The sequence below is a fragment of the Bos taurus genome, chromosome 12 (assembly GCF_002263795.3).
Source record: "Bos taurus isolate L1 Dominette 01449 registration number 42190680 breed Hereford chromosome 12, ARS-UCD2.0, whole genome shotgun sequence".
Lineage (NCBI taxonomy): Eukaryota > Metazoa > Chordata > Mammalia > Artiodactyla > Bovidae > Bos > Bos taurus.
The window spans coordinates 21,743,636-21,770,203 of record NC_037339.1 but is presented as its reverse complement, the minus strand read 5'-3'; the positions used below and the strand labels follow the sequence as shown (position 1 = coordinate 21,770,203).

At 41.0% G+C, this 26,568-nt stretch overlaps 1 protein-coding gene across 1 annotated transcript in view; it reads right to left on the bottom strand.

Moving 5' to 3' along the window:
- The window catches only part of LOC516736 (phosphatidylinositol 3,4,5-trisphosphate 3-phosphatase TPTE2), a 60,956-nt gene that overhangs the window by 9,375 nt on the left and 25,013 nt on the right, over positions 1-26,568 (bottom strand). The window contains exons 14-22 of the mRNA XM_025000052.2: positions 24,895-24,994; positions 24,687-24,750; positions 23,862-23,926; positions 14,179-14,239; positions 13,163-13,244; positions 12,969-13,057; positions 8,448-8,509; positions 6,598-6,678; positions 5,456-5,561 (exon numbers count right to left, since the gene is read on the bottom strand). Of these exons, the coding sequence (XP_024855820.1) occupies positions 5,456-5,561; positions 6,598-6,678; positions 8,448-8,509; positions 12,969-13,057; positions 13,163-13,244; positions 14,179-14,239; positions 23,862-23,926; positions 24,687-24,750; positions 24,895-24,994 (710 nt within the window). The remainder of the gene's footprint in view (positions 1-5,455; positions 5,562-6,597; positions 6,679-8,447; positions 8,510-12,968; positions 13,058-13,162; positions 13,245-14,178; positions 14,240-23,861; positions 23,927-24,686; positions 24,751-24,894; positions 24,995-26,568) is intronic.

Genomic DNA, 26,568 nt, shown 5'->3' with positions numbered 1-26,568 from the left:
AAGATACCCTCTGTCACTTTTTCCTGACAATCTCCCCCCTCTCTCTCTGTTATGATCATAATCTCAAAGGAAGATTATTCTTTAGAGTTTTTACAGGATTTTTTTCCTTGTTCTTTCATTTGATACTCCTCTACCTCCTCATTGTGTTTAACTTGCTCTGTCTCTATGAAATCAGGTGAATCAGTTACCTATCCTGGTCTTGAAGGCATGTCCTTGTGTGGAAGCATCCCTACCCAGTCTAGGTGTGCCCAGTGGCTTTGGTGGGACAGCTGGACCCGAAGCAAGTGTGGGTCCCATCTCCCCCTGAGATGCTCTGGGAGTCACCACCTTGGTGGGAGGTGGGGCTGGAGATGGAGAGGCTACAGCCAGAGCCAGACGCGACCCTGTGTGTGTGTGAATGAGTGAGATGGCAGTAGTCTTCGCCTTGGTTTGGGACACATCAGGGGCTCAAGGGTGCATGCATGCTAAGTCTCTTCAGTCGTGTCCAACTCCTTGCGACTCCATAGACTGTAGTCCATCAGGCTCCTCTGTCCATGGGATTCTCCAGGCCAGAACATGGGAGTGGGTTGTTTCCCTTCTCCAGGGGATCTTCCCAACCCAGGGATCAAACCCATGTCTCTCATGTCTCCTGCAGTGGAGGAGTTCTTTACCACTAGTGCCCCACGGGCTGAGGGCCACAATTCTACGCTGGTTTCACCTTTTTTCCCTGGTGAGAGGCTGGGTTGGGCTAGAGAGGTTGGTGCCTCACTTCTGGGCTGGTTTCCCTCTCACCAGCAATGTCAGTCACTGCCCTGGAGTAGCTTTGCTCCTCCTAAATGTGGGTAGCAACAGAGTACTGGCCAAGGTTGCCTTCTCCCTGGTCAGAGTTTTCAGGCTGCTGCCTCGGTTGGGATGGTGTATTAGCCACCACTTTGCTCTTTAAGAGCAGGGGTCTCAGTGTTTCATTCACAGCCTCCCCTCAGCCCCTCTGGCTTTCAGGCCTACTAAGGGGATACAAAAGTGTGACTGACACTTAGCTAATATAGAATCAGACGCATCTAAGCGTTCCAGCATCATTTGTGTTCTGGTATGTGAGTTACCTCTGTACTAACATTTTCAATTCCAGAGACCACAGTGATCTGTTATTTTCAAGCTATACCATTCCACAAACAGATGCAGGATGACTGTGTGGAATGATGTGGTGAGTCAGTCAATTTGAAGCTGACAGAATGTCATTAGCGTTGCTTTAATAGGATTTAGTAGTTTTTTAAAAATCTGATTCCCAGGTAATGACTAAAGATAATTAAGTTAGTATTGAATTTTGCATAGAATGGTAAATTGCAAATCAATAAAACCACTAATAAAAATAAAATATTAAAAAAAATCCCAACCAGCCAAGGGGACCCATTTTCCTGGTGTCAGACCATGACCTGGGGTGCAGCTCAAATCCCTCACTCCTCCAGGAGAATCCCCAAGCCCATGACACCAGCCCCCTCCTCTTCTGGGTCTCCCACCAAGGGTGCAGGTCTCAATCAGATTGCTTCTCCTCCCTTCCTGCTAGACTCCAGAATTGTTTTCTTTACAGACTTGGCTGTAGAAGAGCTTATCTACCCCGGTTGCTCCACAAGGAGTTGTATTTTTGACGTGTTCTTGGCGGGGAGTGGGGGCAGGTAAACTCAGCACCCTCCTACTCTGCCATCTTGATCTCCCTCAAAGGAAAGAATTCTTATTCCAAATGAGGGCTGGTGTCCCCGGGTTTGGCCTGCTTATTTACATGGGCACAGCAAGAATTTTAGCATGCCAGGCATGCCTTAAGTCAGCACTGCCAACCAAGTCCCACACTATCAGAACAGCTGTAAAGGGCACAAGCTTCTGTCTGGAAGCCTCTGTGAGGGGTCTCAAAGTAGACTTCTAAAATCCACTACTTTATGTTAGCCTGAGAAGTAAAGTGAAAGTCGCTTAGTCTTGCCCAACTCTTTGTGACCCCATGGACCATACAGGCCATGGAATTCTCCGGGCCAGAACACTGGAGTGGGTAGCTTTTCCCTTCTTCAGGGAATCTTCCCAACCCAGGGATCGAACCCAGGTCTCTGTATGGCATGCAGATTCTTTACCACTGAGCCACCTGGGAAGCCCTAGATGAGGAAACTAAACCCATAAATCTCTCTACCGGTTTTTGCCCTGCAGTGCTTATATATTTGCATTAGTTCCAGATCTACACTTGACAGTTTTAACAGTATCTCCACAGAGGTTAAGTAAAACTCAAAATATTAAGAGCCGTCCACAGTCTTAGGATATGATATCAGACTGAGACAATCTATGAAATGCTAGAACTTATTAAAACCATTTTCAAGCTTAGCATTTTGAGAAATGATTCCTCTTCTCTGGTTCATGTTCGAGCAATGCATCAAAACTCCATCAGACTAACGCCTATTTGCCTCTTCGGAATAGCTTCATACTCACAAAGGTGTGTATAGATACTGTTATAGGCATACCTCAGGGATACTGTGGGTTTGTTTCCAGACCACTACAACAAAGTGAATATTGCAATAAAGCAAGTCACGTGAATTTTTTTTCTGTTTCCCAGTGTATATAAAAATGTATATTTACACTGTACTGTAGTCTATTTATGTCTAAAAAAAAACTACATTCATTAAAAAAAGACTTGATTGCCAAATTGCTAAAAAATGGTAACCAGCATCTGACAATGCAGAATTGTCACAAACCTTTCATTTGTAAAAAAAAAAAAAAAAAAAGGCAACATCTGTGAAGTGTGATAAAGGAAAGCACAATAAAATGAGGTCTTCCCGGATTCTCATTATGAACCAAGAGGGCCCTGAGGGAGACAAGACATGCAGGTACAAACCAGGCTCTCACGCCGCCAACTTGGTTTTACGGCTGAGTTTAAAATTCCGAGAGAAAGCAATTGCTCCACCAGCCCCTGGGTTGCCTCTCACACTGCAGAGGACAGCAGTGTGGCTCTTTCTGCAGGGAACGATGGGGAGTGAGCCACCCCTGTCCCCTCCTGCCCGCAAGCCTGGCTTTACCCCAGGGAGGTCTGAGGATAGCTGGCATTCCGAGTGAGACTCCACTCCAACCCTGTCCCTCATTCATCACACACACATGAGATGGTCAGAATGGACCTGTAAAGAACTCTGTAGCCCTCAGAGCCTCCTCACAAACAGTTACTCCTTTATACACAGAGGCAGGCTTGTGCTGGAACAGGCTGGGTTTCCAAGGTCTGCCTGTGCAGTGCTTGTTTGGAAATCTAGACCAAAATTGCCCACAGAACCCCTGCTGCTGGGTTGAAGTTTGTTTCCAGAAGCCAGAAACCCACGTGACCTGCTTGTGGTTGGCCCTCACAGCTCCTCACCACCATTAGGAGGTGGTGGTGGTGACGCAGGGGTGTGTGGGTAGGGAGGGAGGAATATATAAATAATCTGAGAAAAAGCTTTTTCTATTTAAATAATTGTAATTTTTTTAACTATACAATTTTTACATATATTTTGAAGGAGTCTCTTATTTCTGAAGAATTGGATGAAGCATTAACAAAATGTCTAGAGAGTATTTTAGTGAAGTGTTAGTCGCTCGGTCGTGTCCAACTCTTTGTGACCCCATGGACTATAGCCCACCAGGCTCCTCTTTCCATGGGATTTCCCAGGCAAGAATACTGGAGTGGGTTGCCATTTCCTCTTCCAGAGGATCTTCCCAACCCAGGGATCAAACCTGGGTCTCCTGCACTGCAGGCAGATACTTTACCATCTGAGTATCCAAGGAAGCCCTGATACTGGGGGAAATTGCAGGCAAAAGGAGAAGAGTGTGGCAGAGGATGAGATGGTTGGATAGCATCATCAACTCAATGGGCATGAATTTGAGTGAACTCTGGGAGATAGTGAAGGACAGGGGAGCCCAATGTGCTGCAGTCTATGGGGTCGCAAAGAATTGGACATGACATAGAGAATGAACAGCAACAACAGAGAGGATTTTGTGTGACTCCTCAGAGGACTAAAAACACTGGGCTGTCTGAGTGGAGACTAGCACTGTGGCCCCACACCACCCGGAAGAGTCTAACACCACTGGGTGCTCAAGCTGGTGATGCTTTCGGGGATCAGAGCCAAAAACGTCCCCTCCTGTCACACCTCTGGCAGTGGGAGAGCCCCATCCCTTCCACTGAGGGGTCCCCGTCTCCTGCCTCCCTGAGACTGAGCAGTGCAGGGAACCCAGGCAGGTGAGAGAGAAATAAAACACGGGGCTTGACCTCTATTTCTCTCGCCCTCCTTCAAATCCCAGAGATGAATGATCCGACCAGTCTCCCAGGGCAATGGCAGGTCCCTGTCTTTCTCCTTACATTCGTGAAGCAGGTACAGTCAGCTCTTTTGAAATTTAAAAGGATTTTTACTCCCAGTGAGAACTGGTAAGAGCTAGGGTACTGAGAGACAGGCCCCCAGAGACCAGGTGTGTCCCAACCCTTTTCTGTGTTCCTGTAGGTTCAGGGAAGGAAGACCCAAGTGCTGTCCCCGCAGGAAACTTTCCAACACTGCCGTCAGCTCTCCATTCATGTACATTCCTCTCCTTTGTTTACCACTCATGGGCTCCAGAGAAACACAAGCTAGGGGCCTGACCCAAAGTAGTTCTTGGGAGTTATTTGTGAAAAAAGAATTGTGGCAACAAAATGCATCTGCTGTTCAGGTATTTAAGACATCCTTGATGGAGTTTCTGGGGAGAGAGGGCTATAGGAGAGGAGGGTGGGTAAAGGGAGAAACTTTTGATGGTAAGCAGAAAATCAAAGAAAACCAGGTGATGAGGGAAAAAAAAAAGGATCTCTGAACGGAAAAGGAGAGAACGATCTGGGGATGTCTCTGCCAAGACAAACCCTGAGCCAGAGATGAGGTATGAGAAAGAAGTGGTCTCCAGCTTCACGGGCCCATAATCCCTTTAATCTCAGAGGTCCTACTCTGAAAAGGACACCCTAGGCTGAGCCCAGAGCCGCAATGAGAATAGGAGAAAGGGAAGGGGGTGGATGGAGTCCCTCAAGCTGGGAAAGGAAAGGAGAGGACATCTGAGTGGTGGTAATGTGGCCACAGGGCTTCCCAGGTGGCTCAAGGGTAAAGAACCTTCCTGCCAATGCAGAAGACATGAGTTTGATCCCTGGGTTAGGAAGATCCCCTGGAGAAGGAAATGGCAACCCACTCCAGTATTCTTGGCTGGGAAATCCCACGGACAGAGGAGCCTGGCAGGCTACAGTCCATGGGGCCACAAAAGAGTCAGACATGACTCAGCAACTGAACTATAGCGACAAGGTGGCCATAACAGTACAGGGCTAACGGGCAATTCCAGGGGGAGGAACCTGTACCTGAGGCTCCACTAACAGCTATCAGTTGGGACTGCCTGTGTATATAACGGTGAGAAAACCCTCCCAAATAATAAGAACACTGGCCCTCCTGCCCATTTCTCCAATTATACATAGAGCACTTACCATGAATTGAATAAATCACGAATTTTTTGATCGTGAGTTTTTTTATTGGAGGAAGAGTCAAATTGTAGATATTTTTCACCATTGCAAAATATCCAACGAATCTATTCTGCAAAACAACAGAGGTCTCAATTTCAATGCAGGTGAAAATTCTAAAGTCAGTATCCCCGATTTTTTTAAGGAAAGTAATGGATGAAGGAAACATTGACTGTGGGCCATTAGATAAGGCACTGTTGTCTCATCGACCTTAGGGGGAAAAATACTGAACTAAAAGCAATGGGGAAGGAACAAGAAAGGGGCCCAGTGTTCTGAGAGGCAGCTGGGACCAAGAGCAACTAACCAGAACCAACAAAATAGCTATGACAGCATCACAGCAAGATGCAATTAACCGCAAATGTAAGAGACCGGTAGAGGGTAGGAGCTTTGTGGTGGCTGAGTTAAAGGAAGGTTTGTGCTTTGCAGGGAGAAGGAGTAGCTCTTCGGATAAGAGAAGGGAAGATGTAAAAACTCAGGGGGAGACCCCCCCAGACCAGCAGCACATACGCATTCTTCTCTAGTCCCAGTCAGCAAGCAGTTCCCCACTGTCCATTTCCCCAATCCCATTTTTGCAGCAAAGCCCTGTGGATTCTCTTAGCCTAGTCCTCCTCCTATGGCAAGTTGCTCACAAGGGCTCTGCTTGAACTTTTCTTCTAGAAGTTGAAGAGTTCTGTATGGAATCAGCTGGACTGAAAAGTTCACAGGCTCTTCCCCACTCATTGGGAAATATTAGTAAAATTAACCACCATGCTCTTCTTTGGAAAGGGCCAGTCAAGCTCTTTAGTCAGGGACGGATGAAATGTGTGTAGTGCATGGAATGATGCACAAAGCAGGGCCAGGAGGGGATGGTGTCTGAGAACTACCGCCACACACACGCCTGAGAGCCACAACTACTGAACCCCAAGGGCCTAGAGCCTATGCTTTGCAATAAAAGAAACCATCACAGTAAGAAGCCCATGCAACGCAGCTAGAGAAAGTCTGCACGTAGCAACGACCTGGCACAGCCAAAAATTATTTAAAAAAAAAAAAAAAGAAAACAAAACCAGGAAATAGGTGCCAGTCTTAATCTAACTACCCAGAGTGACCCCTTTTAAAGAAAGAACACTTACCTGAGAAGGAGTCTCTATTCCCTGAAATTTACTGCTAGTGGATTTATCTGTTCGCCGTTCTCCAAAATAATACAGGCTGTCCTATAAAAGAGGGGACAGTCCAGTCATGGGTCATCTGCGCTTTCCTTTTCTGTAGAAGGCATTAGAAAGTTTCTAAGGACATGTGATTTCCTAAGGTCAGCAGTCTCCCGGCAGAGGCCACCCAAAATAACAGAACTAAGAAAGACACATCAAGGCCTACTCTCATTCAAAGATTCATAAAGACAGGGAATTTTAGAGCTGGAAAACTTCAGAGATAATCTGGTCCTTCTTCCTTTCTTACTATTTTACAACAAAAAGATTAGGACCAAAAGAAAATCAAGTGACCTGCGTGGAGATGTATGTAACTGGTGAGTCAAAGACAGCACAGGCCTGAACACTGGCCTCTGGCTCTATCCAGGGCTTCAGACCAATGGCTTTCAAACTTTTTTTTCTTTTTTCGGCTGTGCACCATGTGGGATCTTAGTTCCCTGACCAGGGATTGAACCTGTGCTGTCTGTGTTGGAAGTGCGGCATCTTAAGGAAAGTCCTCAGACTTTTCACTTTCAAAGCTACAATCCACATCCATAAGCCTGGGAGATGCACACACACTCTCTCTCATGAACACACGACTGAAACAAAAGCTTCACAAAACAATACTCACCTTTTCTAATCTATCCCATCTTATAGGTAGATTTGGTTGCAAGTCACAACCCAATGAGTTGATTTCACAACTCACTGATAAACTCTGACCCACAGTGTGGAAAACACTGTCCTAGAGCATCCATCATCCTAACCTGTGCATCTCAAATTAGAAGCAAAGAGGAGGGTGGAGTCAGAGCCCTGAACCCAGCGCATAACCCTCAGATTCTCTTATCTGCGCAGCAGACTAAAAGAGGCCCAGAGATGCTGGGAGCATGCCCTTCTCCGTAAGATCACGGCAAAAAGGAGAATGAGAATCCTGCTTTAAGACACAGCAGCAGCCCATCCTGTCTTCTCAGAAATTCCCAGAGGGCACAGACCCCACAGCTATTGATTGTGCAAAGATAGTAATGTCCAGGGGAGCTTTTGTTCTGGGTTGGAAAATGATGACTTTTACCTATTGAGCACTTCCAAGGATATTCAAGGTCCTTTAGAAAATTTCCCTAACCCATCTTCTTATTCTCGTGAGGAAAGCAGAAAGCCAGGAGTTGGTGGGATTCTATCAGAGCAGGGCTGGGTCTGAGGGTGGCAAGTCAAGTTTCTGGATTGCTGAGGTTTTTTGTACTTACATAACTCAACCTTACTCACTTCACATTAACCCTTCTTCTACTGTGTCCTGTCTTTAATCAAAATATTAACATTGTACTCATGATGAATGTGGGTGCATTAATTTTGATTTTTTGAAAAATATTGCATTAGAAGATTATTGATCCTAATTACTGAGATTTTTGGCATTCCCTTAAATTTTGTGCCCAGGGTGAGCGTCTCAGCAACTTTACCCTCATCCCAGGCCAGAGGAAGAGGCACTGAGGTCAGTTACCAACCAGTGCCAATTAAACAAGAAAGTATCCAAGCCAGGTGTTCTAAAACCACCTCTCCAATAATTCCATGAAATACAATGAACAATGACTCAGTGGACATGAGTTTGAGCAAACTCCAGGAGATAGTGAGGGACAGTGAAGACTGGCGTGATGCAGTTCATGGGGTTGCAAAGAGTCATATACAACATAGCGACTGAACAACACACACACCCATGACTTAAGGAATCATCCTAACATCCTACCCATGAGCTATTAAAGCTAGCAAACTCAATAAGCCTACAACAGAGTTTATAGGAGCATCTTTCATACCTCCGCAGTGGCAAATATCTCACTGGCAAGAAGGTAGGCACAGACCATAGTTCCAGTTCTTCCTAGAAAAGAAGTTAGTCCATGAACCGTTGTTCCTGAGGGCACTTGATATAAAACTACTCTGCAAAGTATTTAAAGAGCTCATTGTGGATTGATTTTCTTTCATGCCAAAAGTACAGGTTCAAAATATTTCAATTCAGAGATAGCCAAAGCCGGTACACTGCTTGTTCTGAAGGTCTGCCTAGAGTTCTGTGTTAACTGTGTGCACACATGTGTACGTGTATGCTGTTCTTGAATCACGACCCCTGGGGACTGCAGTAACAGGCTCTGCTCTAGGACTCTAAAGCTAAAGTGATGCTCACCGATTAAGAGCTAATTATACACCCTGTTTCTCTACTAATGTAAATAAAAGAAGCTATAAAAAAAAAAAAGATGGACAGAACACAAACCACCACCTAGCATTTGCAATACCCATTCCTTCTATTTATTTATCTAGTTATTGTGTTGTAAAGTATACATTAAAATAGGAAGAACAGCGTAATAAGCCTTCATACACCCATGCGCCAGATTCCATAACTATTGATTGTTTTACTTGTTTCTTTTCTTCCCTCATCCTTCTCCCCCTCCTTCTTTCTATGCCCTTCCTGTAGCATCTTACTTTATTATTAATTAATTTTTATTGGCATATAGTTGCTTTACAATGTAGTGTTAGCTTCTACTGCCCAGCAAAGTGAATCAGCGAAATGTACACATATATCCCCCCCTTTGGATTTCCCTCCCATTTAGGTCATCACAGAGCATTAGAGAGAGTTGCTTGTGCTATGTAGTAGGTTCCCATCAGTTGTCTATTTTACACATAGTATCAATACTGTGTATATGTCAATCCCAATCTCCCAATTCCTCCCAATTCTACCCACCCTTACCCACCTTGTATCCACACATTTATTCTCTAGGTCCGTGCCTCTATTTTTGCTTTGCAAATAACTTCATCTATACCATTTCTAGATTCCACATATATGCTTTCACCCCCGTAGCATTTTAAAGAAAACTTGATTTCATGTCATTTCAAGCTCAAAGTCTCATGCTTTTTTCCTAATTTATATTTTTGTCCAGGCACACAAAGTATGAGTTAAAAAGTACATTGCTTCTATTATTTCTACAATGACCTATGACTTTGTCTTAGCTAGCGTACGCTGAACTTGTTTTATGTAATTCCAAACTTAACCTTTTACCTTGAGATAGACTTTATTTTCTATTCTGTCCTTCAAAAAAATGAATGTTTAAATTTATTTTTCAATCCATAGTTTGAAAAACACTACTCTAAGCCAATAACTTCCAAAGAAGGCTACTGACCATTAACAACCTGGCTGTCTCTAGGTTAACACTGCACATTTGTTGGACATCTATGAGTCTCCACAGCCCTTATATATTCCCATTTGAAAAAAAAAACAAAACAACTTTTGTAGATCCATGTCCCGGTGGCTGTGGATAAGCACACACACGCTGCCATAGACAGAGTAGCCGCCCTCTTATCCAGTCAACTCAGGTATGCAAGGAATCATTAAAATGGTTTACATTTGTTTTCAGTATTTTAACTTAAAACACAGGTGTATATTCACTCACTAAGCTTTTGCTATTGGATAAAAGTTTTAAGTATGATGAAAAGAATCTACCAAAATATGTACCAGGTTTATCATATTAATGATGAAATGATGATAACATTCCTTCTAAAGCCAGGAACTAAACAAAATGTCCACTATTGGCTGTTTCTCTTTAACACTGAACTACACGGCTTAGCCAGTGTTGTAAGAAAAAGAAACAAACTGTATATGGATAAAAAAAAAAAAAGGGAACAAACTATTTGAAGACTAGAAAAATCCAGGTAACTCTACAGGCTAACTCCTAAAACTGATGACAAGAGTTCAGGAAGATACAAGGTCAATGCTAAAAGAACAAACAAACAAAAACCCCCAACAAACTCATGGCTAAATAAAGGATGTAGGTTGAAATCTTTAGAGTAATTACTAAGGAATATAAAATGACTTCCAAGCAAATGGTGGGGGTGGAAAGAAGCAAAAAATTCAATCAAAATATCAGTAAAGATATAGAATATGTGAATAAAACAATGAACAGACAACCTAATGGGTACATATAGAACCCTGAACAGTGCATAATACACTTATTTTTCAAGTGCAGAGAAAACATTTGATAAAATTGACCAAATTCTGGGCCATAAAGCAGGTTTTAGAAAAGGCAGAGGAACCAGAGATCAAATTGCCAACATCCGCTGGATCATCGAAAAAGCAAGAGAGTTCCAGAAAAACATCTATTTGTTTTATTGACTATGCCAAAGCCTTTGACCGTGTGGATCACAATAAACTGTAGAAAATTCTGAAAGAGATGGGAATACCAGACCACCTGACCTGCCTATTGAGAAACCTGTATGCAGGTCAGGAAGCAACAGTTAGAACTGGATATGGAATAAGACACTGGTTCCAAATAGGAAAAGGAGTACATCAAGGCTGTATATTGTCACCCTGCTTATTTAAGTTATATGCAGAGTACATCATGAGAAATGCTGGGCTGGAAGAAGCACAAGCTGGAATCAAGATTGCCAGGAGAAATATCAAAAACCTCAGATATGAAGATGACACCACCCTTACGGCAGAAAGTGAAGAGGAACTAAAGAGCCTCTTGCTGAAAGTGAAAGAAGAGAGTGAAAAAGTTGGCTTAAAGCTCAACATTCAGAAAACTAAGATCATGGCATCCGGTCCCATCACTTCATGGGAAATAGATGGGGAAACAGTGGAAACAGTGTCAGACTTTATTTTTCTGGGCTCCAAATCACTGCAGATGGTGATTGCAGCCATGAAATTAAAGATGCTTACTCCTTGGAAGGAAAGTTATGACCAACCTAGACAGCATATTAAAAAGCAGAGACATCACTTTGTCAACAAAGGTCTGTCTAGTCAAGGCTATGGTTTTTCCAGTGGTCATGTATGGATGTGAGAGTTGGACTATAAAGAAAGCTGAACACCAAAGAATTGATGCTTTTGAACTGAGGTTGGACTTTTGAACTCCTTGGACTGCAAGGAGATCCAACTAGTCCATCCTAAAGGAGATCAGTCCTGAGTGTTCATTGGAAGGACTGATGTTGAAGCTGAAACTCCAATACTTTGGCCACCTGATGCGAAGAGTTGACTCATTGGAAAAGACCCTGATGCTGGGAAAGATTGAGGGCAGAGGAGAAGGGGACAACACCGGATGACTGACACAGGCATCACCGACTCAATGGACATGGGTTTGGGTGGACTCTGGGAGTTGGTGATGGACAGGGAGGCCTGGCGTGCTATGGTTCATGGGGTAAGACACGACTGAGCAACTGAACTGAACTGAAACAAATTTCAAAGAAAAAGAATACATATGTTCTCTGACCACAATGACATACAACCAGAAATCAGTAACTAGAAGACAATTACAAAATCCTCATGTTTGAAAATATAGTATATTTCTATATAACCCATGAGGCTAAGAAATAAACACAATGGAAATTAGAAAATATTCTGAACTAAATAATAATGAACACATACAAAAACTTGTGTGATGAAGCTTCACTAAAATCTTTCATTAATTCTGTTAACTTATCTGTAAATTCGTTCACATTTTATTGCACAAGATTATATTGTATGAAAATAAGGAACTATATTTTTTCCTTTTCAATCCTTTCTTTCCTTAGCACTGGCCAGAACCTTTGATGTGGCGTTGAATTAGTAGTGATGATCATAGGCACCCTTGTTCTCCTACTCTCAAAGGAAAAGCTTTCAATAGCTCACCAATTACTTTAGCGGGTATGTGGTTTTTATCACATTAAGACATTCCTTTAATCTGCTAAGAGTTTTTATAATGAATGAATGTTGAATTTTATCAGAAACTTTTTCTGTATCTTTAAAATAATATGATTTTTTAGCTTTATTAATCTGGTTGATTACATGGATTGATAGTAAACTAACCTTGAATTCCTGGAATAGACACAATTTTGTTGTGCTGTAGTATTTTTTAATAAATTGCTGGTTTCTTAATATTTTCTTAAGAATTTTTCTATCCATGTCATGGGAAAGAACAGCTTTTAGTTTTCAAACTTTGGCTTCATAAACTAAAATTAAGTTGCACTTACTCTTTTTTTAAGTCTTTGGATGAATTTGTGTAAGTTGACTTCGTTCCTCTCTCTTCCCTTCTTTCCTCTCCTTCCTCTTTCCTTCTCTTCCTGCAGCCTTTTTATTTTTTAATCTACTGTATTTTTTAATTGGAGGAAAATTGCTTTACAGGGTTGTACTGGTTTCTGTAGTGCAACAACCCAAATCAGCCATAATTATACATTCTTCCTTCAGTCTTGAAGCTAGTTTTTTAAAATGTCAACAGTGATTATTACTGGTTCATAGCAGGACATATCTTGTTGATGTCCCTTATTAAAGTTTTCAAATTTCTTTAGAAAAAGAGAAATAAAAAGAAGAACGTTTTTACCTTTGCCTCCCTTACAGTGAACCACTATGATATTGTCCTTGTCTTGAGCCATCCACTCTTTCACTTCCATGGAGAACGCCAGCATCTCACTGATTTCAAACGAAATATTTTGGGTTCAATTAAAATACTTCCAAAGAAAACCAAGCCCCATGTATTTGACCCTCTTCTGTTAGTCAATTTGGCGTCAAACATACCTCAGAGAGGGGACGTTGTGATCATCAATCAAGTATCGATGGACCCTATGATGGAAGTACTTAGGATCATAAGCTCTTTCACCTGAAATAAATGATGCATAGTCATATCACTAACTGTAATTACCATAGCAATGAGCAAGGTGTGAATAAGTTATACTTTTTAGAGACTCCTTATCTACTTTTAAAAAGAACTTTCTGACTGGCTCCTGCTGCTCCAAAAGGGTCTCAGAAACATAAGTATAGTAGTGCTTTCTCCATCTTGAGTAACATAAGCCCAAATTATTTGGTTTGCTTTACTTTTAATTTTCTTTTTAAAAGCACCTTTTTATTTTGTATTGTGGTATAGCCAATTAACAATCCTCTGATAGTTTCAGGTGAATAGGGAAGGGACTCAGCCATACATACACATGTATCCATTCTCCCCCAAACTCCCCTCTATCCAGGCTGCTGTATAATGTTGAGCAGAGTCCCATGTTCTATATAGGTCCTTCTTACTTGTAATTTTCTAGCAGGCTACTCATTACTTTATCATAGGGTTACACAGAGCAGAAGCAAATGTGGCCACCAGAATAAACATTTGCCTCCTGAAAAATATCCATTTACTATATAGGAAGAGGCGAAACTGGGATATAATGTTTTCTACAAGAATTTGGATTTATTTTTTCCATGCAGGGCCCTGGTCTCCTCATATCTCATCCCTAGTGGGTTAGAGCATGCATTTGTTGAATTGTCTTCCAAACACAAGCTGGCAGGAAAAACAGAAAAACTTTCCTAAACCACAAGAGCTGACTCTTTCTAAAATGTCCCTGCCTCCAGTCTCCTGCCTCCCTCACAGGGTACGTTGTGCTGTTGAGCTTTCTTTTCCTACCAAATAGGGCCAGCATAAGATGGAGATTTTTTAAATTCACTTCCTACCACCAAATACTTATGATTAAATGAAATGTAAAAACTAAATCATCTTGCACGCAGTGACCTATTTTCTATCATAGGAGCAAAACATGGAGTCATGTACATACTGCAGAGATTGTAAACTTGATAGTGGTTTGGGTGCTTGGTATCCAGGAACCGCACAACTTCCTAAAAAAGATGGACACACATCTTATATATGCCCATGGTGCACCAACATAAACCCTTCCCTACCACTAACCTAGAGTGATTATTACCTTTTATTCACTTGTCCCTCACTTAGCACCTTTCAGGGAAGATTCAATGAATAAAATGCATTCCAAGTTATACCTAAACCCTTTGTGAGTTTTCAAATAGCCCACAAAGTTGTACTTTTATACTCACATTAGCCTTTACTATAAATACACATTGTTTAAAGCTACCAGATAAGGACATTAGATGGTTAATGAGCTTTAAGGAATTGTAATTTGTTCTAAACTTTGTAAGTAAGTGAAGTCACTCAGTAGTGTCTGACTCTTCGCAACCCCGTGGACTGTAGCCCACCAGGCTCCTCCGTCCATGGGATTCTCCAGGCAAGAGTACTAGAGTGGGGTGCCATTTCCTTCTCCAGAGGATCTTCCCGACCCAGGGATCAAACCTGCATTGCAGGCAGATGCTTTAACCTCCGAGCCACCAGGTACGCCTAAACTTTGTACGGAACCACAAAAGATCCTAAAAAGCCAATTGTCAGGAAGAAGAACAAAGCTAGAGAGCTTTATTGCTCGCTGATTTTATCATGCTTCCCGATTTTAGACTATTAATACAAAGTTGTAGTCATCAGAACAGTGTGGTACTGGCACAAAAACAGACAATAGATCAGTGGAACAGATGAGGGCCCAGAAATAAATCCACACATATATGGATAACTATGCAACTTAAAAACAAAGAAAACCAATTAAAAATGGGTAGAGGATCTTCTCTAGGGGGTCTTCCTGAACCAGGGATCAAACCGGCATCATCTCTTAAGTCTCGTGCATTGGCAGGTGGTTCTTTACCACTAGCACCACCTGGGAAGCCCCATATGGATGATTAACTTTTGATAAAGGAGCAAAGAATATACAGAGAGGATGGTCTCTTTAACATACAGTGCTGAGAAAACTAGACAGCCACATGCAGCCATTATCTCACATTACACACAAAAAGTAACTCAAAAAGGATTAAAGACTTGAATGTAAGATGCGAAAACATAAAATTCCTAGAAGAACACATGGCTGGTAACTTCACTGACATTGGTCTTAGCAATGTTTTTGTGGATCTGACCCCAAAGGCAAGGGAAACGAGCCAATATAAACAAATGGGGCTACGTCAAACGAAAAAACCCCTGTGCAGTGATGGAGACTATTATCAAAACAAAAAGGCGACCTAACTGAATGGGTGAAGACATCTGCAATTCACATACCCAGTAAAGGGTTAATATACAAAATTTAAGAACTATACAATTTAAAAATAAACAAAATCTATAAGCAATACATGCTGGAGAGGGTGTGGAGAAAAAGGAACCCTCTTACACTGTTGGTGGGAATGCAAAGTAGTACAGCCACTATGGAGAACAGCATGGAGATTCCTTAAAAAACTGGAAATAGAACTGCCTTATGACCCAGCAATCCCACTGCTGGGCATACACACCGAGGAAACCAGAAGGGAAAGAGACACGTGTACCCCAATGTTCATCGCAGCACTGTTTGTAATAGCCAGGACATGGAAGCAACCTAGATGTCCATCAGCAGATGAATGGATAAGAAAACTGTGGTGCATATACAGAATGGAGTATTACTCAGCCATTAAAAAGAATACATTTGAATCAGTTCTAATGAGGTGGATGAAACTGGAGCTGATTATACAGGGTGAAGTAAGCCAGAAAGAAAAACACCAATGCAGTATACTAACGCATATATATGGAATTTAGAAAGATGGTAACAATAACCCTGTATGCGCGACAGCAAAAGAGGCACAGGTGTGTAGAACAGTCTTTTGGACTCTGTGGGAGAGGGCGAGGGTGGGATGATTTGGGAGAATGGAATTGAAACATGTATATTATCATATGTGAAATGAATCACCAGTCCAGGTTCGATGCATGATACAGGATGCTCGGGGCTGGTGCACTGGGATGACCCAGAGGGATGGGATGGGGAGGGAGGTGGGAGGGGGTTCAGGATGAGGAACACATGTACATCCGTGGCAGATTCATGTCAAGGTATGGCAAAACCAATACAACACTGTAAAAAAAAAAAAAAATAAAGTCAGTTAAGCGAAAAAAAAAATAAAAGGAAAAAAAAAATAAAGCAATAAAAAATGGGTAGAGGATCTGAACAGTTTTCCAAAGAAGATATACAGATGACCATCAAGCACATGAAAAAATGTTCAACATCACTAATCCATAGGAAAATGCACATCAAGATATAACCTAACACCTGTTAGAATAGCTATTATCAAAAATAAGAAATAAAAAAATGTTAAGAGAGGATGTAGAGAAAAGGGAATCCTTCAACACTATTGGTAGGACTGTAAACTGAAGTAACTTCTATGGAAAAAAGCATAGAGATTCCCCCCAAAATTAAGACTAGAACTACCGTATGATCCCAGCTATTCTATTTATGGGTATATACCCAAAGAACACAAAAAACACTAATTCCAAAAGATACATGCCCCATTCACTGCAGCATTATTAACAATAACCAAGATATGGAAACAACAAAAATGTCCATCGATGGATGAATAAAGATGTGATACACACAAGCACATGTGTACACACACACACACACACACACTCCTATTCAATCATAAATGAAGTCCATCATTTGCTGCAACATGGATGGGCCCTGCAAGCATTATGCTAAGTGAAATTGTCAGGCAGAGAAAGACAAACGGCGTATGATTACATTCATATGTGAAATCTAAAAAAATAAAGTGAACAAACAAAAGAGAACGAAACCAAGCACAGATACAGAGAACAGATTACCTGGTTACCAGAGGGGAAGGGGTTTGGGGTGTGCCTGAAATAAGTAACGAGGGTCAACTGTTACGGCGATAGATAGCAACTAGACTTGTGGCAGTGATCACTTTGTAGTGTATACAGATGTTGAATTATAATGTTGTACTCCTGAAACTTATTAGAGAGAGAGAGAGAGAAGAGAAAGAATAGGAGTGGAACAGAGGGAGGGAGGAAGTAGTAAGGGTTTGCCTGAGAGCACAGTCAGCAAACGTTTTGACCAACTTATAGCATGATGAAGACAAAAACCACAGTGATTGACATCTGGATCAAAGGATTCCTCAGTAAGCCGTATAGAAAATAAACTTCCAAATGAAGATGGTCTGGAAGCTGAGGGGCATGAGGTTAAAAAAATACTCAAGTATGACAAAGAAAACGATGTCAGAGATGGCCAAGCAACTTCTAGGGACATGTTATGGCAGAAGAAACAGAAGAACCAGCTTCATCTAAGAATAAAGACAAAGAGGATGAAGAGGAAGAGAGTCTTTAACAACAGAAAAAAAAAAATATCAAGAAAAAGAATCTGATGATCCCTTAACTATAAATGAGCGTCAGACCCCGCAGAAGCTCACCGGCTGTGATGGACCGTGCAGAAGCGTGGCCAAGAGGAGCTACCCCTCGCCCAAGGTCAGGGGTGTAACCGCGCAGCCGCAGCCGAGAGGAGCTACCTCATGTCCGACATCAGGGGCAGCGGCCAAGAGGAGCTACCCCACACCTGAGGTCAGGGGCGGCACCCGAGAGGAGCAACCCCACGTCCAAGGAGCGGCGGCTGCACGGGCGCAGGAGGGCCGAGAGGAGCTACTCCACGTTCAAGGTCAGGAGGGGCGGCCGTGAGGAGATACCCCTCATCCAAGGTAAGGAGCAGCAGCTGCGCTTTGCTGGAGCAGCCATGAAGAGATGACCCACGTCCAAGGTAAGAGAAACCCAAGAGGACTGGAAAAGGTCAGTTTTCATTCCAATGCCAAAGAAAGGCAATGCCAAAGAATGCTCAAACTACCACATAATTGCACTCATCTCACACGCTAGTAATACTCAAAATTCTCCAAGCCAGACTTCAGCAATACGTGAACAGTGAACTTTCAAATGTTCAAGCTAGTTTTAGAAAAGGCAGAGGAACCAGAAATCAAATTGCCAACATCCGCTGGATCATCAAAAAAGCAAGAGAGTTCCAGAAAAACATCTATTTCTGCTTTATTGACTATGCCAAAGCCTTTGGCTGTGTGGATCACAATAAACTGTGGAAAATTCTGAAAGAGATGGGCATACCAGACCACCTGACCTGCCTCTTGAGAAACCTATATGCAGGTCAGGAAGCAACAGTTAGAACTGGATATGGAATAAGACACTGGTTACAAATAGGAAAAGGAGTATGTCAAGGCTGTATATTGTCACCCTACTTATTTAACTTCTATGCAGAGTACATCATGAGAAACACTGGGCTGGAAGAAGCACAAGCTGGAATCAAGATTGCCAGGAAAAATATCAATAACCTCAGATATGAAGATGACACAACCCTTATGGCAGAAAGTGAAGAGGAACTAAAAAGCCTCTTGATGAAAGTGAAAGAGGGGAGTGAAAAAGTTGGCTTAAAGCTCAACAGTCAGAAAACTAAGATTATGGCATCCGGTCCCATCACTCCATGGGAAACAGATGGAGAAACAGTGGAAACAGTGTCAGACTTTATTTTTTGGGGCTCCAAAATCACTGCAGATGGTGATGGCAGCCATGAAATTGAAAGACACTTACTCCTTGGAAGGAAAGTTATGACCAACCTAGATAGCATATTCAAAAGCAGAGACATTACTTTGCCAACAAAGGTCCGTCTAGTGAAGGCTATGGTTTTTCCAGTGGTCATGTATGGATGTGAGAGTTGGACTGTGAAGAAAGTTGAGTGCCAAAGACTTGATGCTTTTGAACTGTGGTGTTGCAGGAGACTCTTGAGAGTTCCTTGGACTGCAAGGAGATCCAACCAGTCCATTCTGAAGGAGATCAGTCCTGAGTGTTCATTGGAAGGACTGATGTTGAAGCTGAAACTCCAATCCTTTGGCCACCTCATGCAAAGAGTTGACTCATTAGAAAAGACCCTGATGCTGGGAGGGATTGGGGGCAGGAGAAGGGGACAACAGAGGATGAGATGGCTGGATGGCATCACCGACTTGATGCACATGAGTTTGAGTAAACTCCAGGAGTTGGTGATGAACAGGGAGGCCTGGCGTGCTGCGATTCATGGGGTCTCGAAGAGTTGGACACGACTGAGCAACTGAACTGAACTAACTATAAATGAAGAGACTTCTGTGGAAAATAATCAATAGAAGAATCTCCTCTGTCTCAGGATGAGAAAGACTTAGATTCTGCAGATAGTGAAAATAGAGGCCCTGCAAGTAGGATTCCAACTGTCATGAAATAGAAGAACTAGGAGGATCCAAAACCAGCAGAACTGGAGAGGTTCTCTCAGAATCATCCACAGGAAATGATTGTAAAGTCACAGAAGTCACTGATGAACCGAAGGAACAAGACTCTTTAGAGTCTTGCAGTAGTTCACACTGAGTTCTAGTTTTACAGTCTTTGAAATTTTTATGTAAACAAATGGAGTTTTAGTTTTACAAGAAAAGGAGGTCATAAAGTACTTCATGGGATAAATTCTGAAAGAGTTATTCATGTAGAAAACTATGAATATCAGCTTTACTGGGTCCTGTTTACTAAATACTTTTTGGAAGGTGGGAAAGGATCTGGTTAAATCAGCGACTCATTTTTAGATTTTTTTAAGTTTAGAATTAAAGTGTTTAACTGGAAAGTAATAATTACAGTCCTTAATTCTTTTGGAGAGTATTGTGTTCAGATAATACGTATCCAAAAAAGCTTCCAGTCTTCTTCTGACAGCTCTGGCAGTTTTTATATTTTGGTCATAGTTACCATATAGTCACAGTTACCATTTGAGTTAAAGTGCTTCATGGTAGTTATATACAGTTTTTATCTATAAATATAAATTACATATATGTTCATCTCTTATAGAAACACAAAAATAAAACATTTTCTCCCTTAGAATAATATATGTATATTATGTGTGGAAAAGTGTAAGTGTTAGCTGTTCAGTCATGTCCAACTCTTTGGGACCTCATGGACTACAGCCTGCCAGACTCCTCTGTCCATGGAATTCTCCAGGCAAGAATACTGGAATGGATTGTCATGCCCTTCTCTCCAGGGAATCTTCCTGAACTGGGGATCAAACCCAGGTCTCCTGCATTGCAGGCAGATTCTTTACCATTTGAACCACCAGGGAAGCCCATATTTACGTGTAACATATTATATGTTATATATATATGTACGATCATGCATATTATATAAAATAAATATGATATATATAATATATAACAGAACATTGCAAAGAAATAATATGTATAATTATTTTATTAATAATTTTGTGATTATATAATATATAAATTATAAATTTGTATATACTGATAGTATTACATATAATATATTCAGAATATATGTATATTTGTATAGTATATAAATAACATAATTATGTCATGTAATATAAAAACTATTATGTTTTATAATTTTATATTATATAGTATACATAATAAATCATATGTAAATATACATATATTATAATAAAGGGGGAACTGTTATATTTTTCTGTTTCTATAAGAGTTGAAATGTATACTATATATGTAGTAAATATTTATAGATGGAATATTAATGTTACATAAAACTGATATGCATTTATATATGATATATAATTATATACTATATAACATGATATATATTTAATATATTAATTTTATATATCATGTTAACATATATTTAGGAGATCCAACCAGTCCATCCTAAAGGAGATCAGTCCTGAGTGTTCATTGGAAGGACTGATGCTGAAGCTGAAACTCCAATACTTTGGCCACCTGATGCAAAAAACTCACTCATTGGAAAACACCCTGATTTTGAGAAAGACTGAAGGCGGGAGGAGAAGGGGATGAGAGAGGATGAGATGCTTGGATGTCTTCACTGACTCAATGGACATGAGTTTGAGTAAACTCTGGGAGTTGGTGATGGACAGGGAGGCCTGGCGTGCTGCAGTCCATGAGGTTGCAAAGAGTTGGACACGACTGAGCACCCAAACTGAACTGAATATATACTATAATGTATATTTTATTTAAATAGATACTATTTTAAGATAAATATTTTAATATATCAGTATATAATTAAATATACAACTGTATATTATCTAATTTATTATATACAGTATATATAATATATATTATATATAATTTACACACATTATTCTGAGGGGGAAATGCTGTATTTTCTGTTTCTATAAGATACCACGCTGAAGCTTAAACTCCAATACTTTCGCCACCTGATGCAAAGAGTTGACTCGTTGGAAAAGACGCTGATGCTAGCAAAGATTGAAGGCAGGAGGAGAAGGGGATGACAGAGAACTAGATGGTTGGATGGCATCACCGACTCAATGGACATGAGTTTGAGCAAGCTCCGGGAGTTGGTGATGGACAGGGAGGTCTAGTGTGCCGCCGTCCACGGGGTCACAAAGAGTCAGACATGACTGAGCAACTGAGTTGAACTGATAAGATATGAATTGGATACTTTTTCTAGTTGGTAACAAAGGAGTCACATTTTTCAAGACAGATTCTCCTCTAAGTAATTTAAAATCTGATCCTTGTTAATGCTTGGAAACCTTAAGCCTGTTGAAATTATGAAGTTAAACACATTCTGAGAGATCTATTCAAACTAAAATTCTTTTTGCACACTTTTGTGGTGAGAAAAAGACTTCATTATTTGTAAGAAAATGTGCTTTACCTTAGAAATAGTGTTCAAACATTAGCTTACTGTTTTGCAGAAGGAATATGCTTATGAAGCTGACACAAGATTGTCTCAGACGAACTGGGCAGTTTAGTTTTTGCTTGCTTTTCTGCACATTTGTAAATATTATACATTTCTTTCTAACATATTCCAGAGTATGCAAATATTGATGTATGAAACACAGGTATACAGGAAAAATTAATAAATTACTTTAATGATGGACTCAACCTAAATGACTGAATATCATATTCAGAGATTTAAAGTCATGAGATGTGTACAAATGGCTGCCAAATTTATAGCTGCTTCTTCAGATGCACCTCTTGGTATTTAGAATTTTTAATTTTCTGAATTTTTAGAATGTGATGTGTTGGCTGCTTTTGTGAAGCAATGTATAATTGTATAATTTCTGTAAGTAAACTGAATGCTTGGGCTTCCAATCAATATTCCAGAAGCAATAAATATTAATGTTATGCTATTTAGAAAGAACTGTACTTTATATAATTATATGTACAACTATTATATTACTGTACCCACAATAATACTGGACAAATCTCACAGAATTTATTGTAAGCATAAAAAGCTACAGTATATGATTTCATTTATGTGAAATTTAAAAAAAAAGTAGAACTAATCTGTTGTGACAGAAGTGAGAACAGTAATTACCTCCAGTATGTCAGGGTATTGACTGAAAAAGAGCAACAAGTGTTCCACATTTTGATAGGGGTGTTGGTTACATGCATATATACCTATATATAATTTTAATCAAGATACACATTTAAGGCAAGTGCAATTTACAGTATTTGTTTGCCTCAAAGTATAATAACATACCCACATGTATATAGGTACACTGATATATAGACATACACACATTTACATACATAATTACATTTTACTGAGATATAACAAATGGATATACAGTAATGTATACACATGCACAGGGCTTCCCAGGTGGCTCAGAGGGTAAAGAATCTGCCTGCAGCACAGGAGACACAGGTTCAGTCCCTGGGTCAAGAAGATCCCCTGGAGGAAGGCATGGCAACCCACTCTAGTATTCTTGTCTGGAGAATCCCAAGGACAGAGGAGCCCAATGGGCTATACTCCATGGGGTTGCAAAGAGTTGGACACGACTGAAGCAACTGAGCATGCGCGCATACACATCCACACACATATGAAAACTTCTTAAACAATTACTTTTAACTAGAATTTCATAGTAAACATCATTTGATGTTTGAACTTATTTAACCTATAGAACCTGAAGCAGTATGTATCCACTGTAATTTAGGATCTCAACCTAAGAACAGATATTTTTAAAGAATTCTCCATCTTTCCCTCTATGACAGACCATGAAAAATGGCCACAATTCCCCACAGATACAACAGAGATGGTATCTGTTGTCTGTCTGAATCTGAACTGGGTTTGTAGTTGGCTCGTCTGATAGAATAAGGTAGAAGCCACATTACACTAGTTTGGTGCCTGGGCCTTTGGAGGTTCAGCATTCTTTGGCTGGATAATAACGAGGTCCTTGCCACTGCTTTATGCGAACAAGCCTGAGCTAACCTGTTGGAGAATGAGAATCACATGGAGCTTCCGGGCATGCCATCTTAGACTAGCCAGTCCTCAGATGCCCAGGTGCTGCCCACAGATGCGTAAGTTAGCTCCGCCAAGATTAGTGAAGCCAATTCCTGATTGGCAGAGCCAGCCAGTTAAGCCCAACTCACATTTACCAACCACATTATCACGAGCTGTTTGCTATTGGAAGTCACTGAAGTTTTGGGGCAATTCATAACACAGCAAAAGCTAACAGATAACAACCCATGATAATTTTTTTTTTATCTGAAAGAGTACATTTTCAGGAGAGTACTGCTGTCTCTGGGCCAAGGTTATCTTATGACTCCAGAGTCTGTGTTTGCTGAGAAATGTGAGCTTCTGTTAGATAAAAACCTTTACCTTAATGGGATTCCTGTAGAAAGACTGCTTTCCAGAAGATGGGAATGACATGGCAATAATACGCTCTGGAAGTCAAAACAGTCACTATTACAAATCTTATAGATGTGAAGCAACACATGAGAACTCAATTTACATGTAATCAGACTCCTTCTCCATAGAAAAGAATTTTCAGGATTGAGAATGACCAAAGAAAAAGCTAACTAACCCTCAGCATAATCAGCATAACATATGAAAGTATTCACTATTTTGATCATTACACTTAATGTTCCCAAGACTCAAATGGTTCAAGACTTAAGCAACAGATTTGTCTGTTCAAATGGTTGAAGAATTAAGCAATAACTTTAGTCTGGAGCACCCTCTGTGGTCGGAATTGGTTTCTTAAACACCAAAGGAAAATGAGAGATCTGGGCTCCAACAACGTTAGGAACTCCTGGGATGTTTTCCAGTGTTCCCCTGACTCAGAAACCTGAGACCCAAAAGCAATGACCTCATCCTAGGGTTCCAGCAAGAGAAGAGGTTTCTCTGAAAACCTCAAGACCAAGGATAACTCCTAAAACTTAATAAGTTCTAAACCAAATGACTTCAGCTGAAAACCCATGCAACTTTCATACTATAACCAAGTAGCCCTGATTTGAGATGAAAATTGAGATTTTTCCATTGTCAGGGTTACACTCCAAGTATGTCACTACCATAGTGGCAGAAGTCTTTATGGACAAAGAATGCTTTGCAAGAACACGGCTTAGGGCAAAAACTAAACATATAATTACTCACACACACGAAAAATGTGGTGTTAATATAGGCAATCAACAGATAAACTTCACAAACCAGTAACATAAGTGAGGTCTAAGTCAAATCCATCCTTCTTGTACCGCCGTTTGTTTCCTGAAACCTAAGAGTTTATAACAGTCATTCACTTGTAATACATAAACCAACATTAAAAAAAAGAACAATATATAGATATCTAAAACCCTAGACAGTAGTCCCCAAAATACAAACATTTTTTCTGAAAAGTAAGCATATTTCGCCCACTTACCATCCTTCTGGTTAGCATTTCAAGATGTCTTTTTTGATAAGCCAGATGAAAAACTCTTATCAGAATGACAAGTCTTACAGGTCGTAAAACAATTCTCAACCTAACAATAAATTTAAAAGATTCAGTTTTGCTTTAGAAACAGAGGATTTTGTCAATATAGACTAAGTCTAGAGCAGCAGCTCTTAACCAAGGGCAATTTTGCATACGCCCTCCACCCCATCCCAGCTTCCCTCCTGCCCACCCAAGGCATATTCGGCAATGTTCAGAGACATTTCTAGTTGTCACAACAGCCTGTGGGTGGGGAGGTGGGGGGTGTTGCTACTTGCATCTAGTGGGTAGAGGCTAAGGATGCTGGTCAGCACCAATGCACAGGACAGCTCCCAATACTGGGACTTCCCTGGCAGTTCAGTGGTTAAGACTGTGCTTTCACTGCAGGGCAGCTTAGGTTCAACTTCTGGTTAGAGAACTAACCTACACAGTCAAAAAAAATTTTTTTTTAATTTTTAATTCAAAATTCAAAATATCAATAGTGCTGGGTTGAGGAAACTCTGGTTTAAAGAAAAAGTCACATGATAGACTCTCAGAATGTGTAGGTTTAACTTCAGTAGATTTAAGACAAGTATTTTTCCATCTTTTTCCCATCGAAAGAGAATTCCTGTTCATCTCTGTCACTCCCATGAGTAACAGGGGCTCACTAGAGCTGTGAACATACATCACACAGGCAGCAGATTACTTTCCAAGTGTGTCTCCTACCGTCAGGAGAAAACATGATGGCAGAGAAGTAATGGTTTGGGCTAGTGCTTCTCTAACTTGAGCATGCACACTGATTCAGTAGGTCGAGAGTGGGCCCTGAGGTGGTATTGTTCTTGTATTTCTGATAAACTCTTCACTGATCCTGACATTGCCTGTCTAAGGACTACACTGGCTTTGGCTATTTTAAGAAAATCTCCAAAAGCTTATTAAATTTTGTTGGGACCTGAATGAAAGTCCTTAGATGCCAGAGTACAAAAAAAAGCAGTATACTATTTGACTCAGGAATAAGCCCAGTGAATCACCCAACAGCCACATCCCAGAACACTTTTATTCTTTTTCTCGCTGCCACAGTAGAAAGAGGAGGAAAAAGAAAAAAGCCATTGGTCTCTCACACATTTTTGTTTGATCTCTAACAGTTCTAACTTCGCCTCAGCTTACATCATGTCAGTTCAGTTCAGTTCAGTCGTGTCTGACTCTTTGTGACCCCATGAATCACAGCACGCCAGGCCTCCCTGTCCATCACCAACTCCCAGAGTTCACTCAAACTCATGTGCATCGAGTCGGTGATGCCATCCAGCCATCTCATCCTCTGTCGTCCCCTTCTCCTCCTGCCCCTCCCAGCATCAGGGTCTTTTCCAATGAGTCAACTCTTTGCATGAGGTGGACAAAGGATTGGAGTTTCAGCTTCAGCATCAGTTCTTCCAATGAACACCCAGGACCGATCTCCTTTAGGATGGACTGGTTGGATCTCCTTGCAGTCCAAGGGACTTGCAAGAGTCTTCTCCAACACCACAGTTCAAAAGCATCAATTCTTTGGCACTCAGCTTTCTTCACTGTCCAACTCTCACATCCTTACATGACCACTGGAAAAACCATAGCCTTGACTAGACGGACCTTTGTTGGCAAAGTAATGTCTCTGCT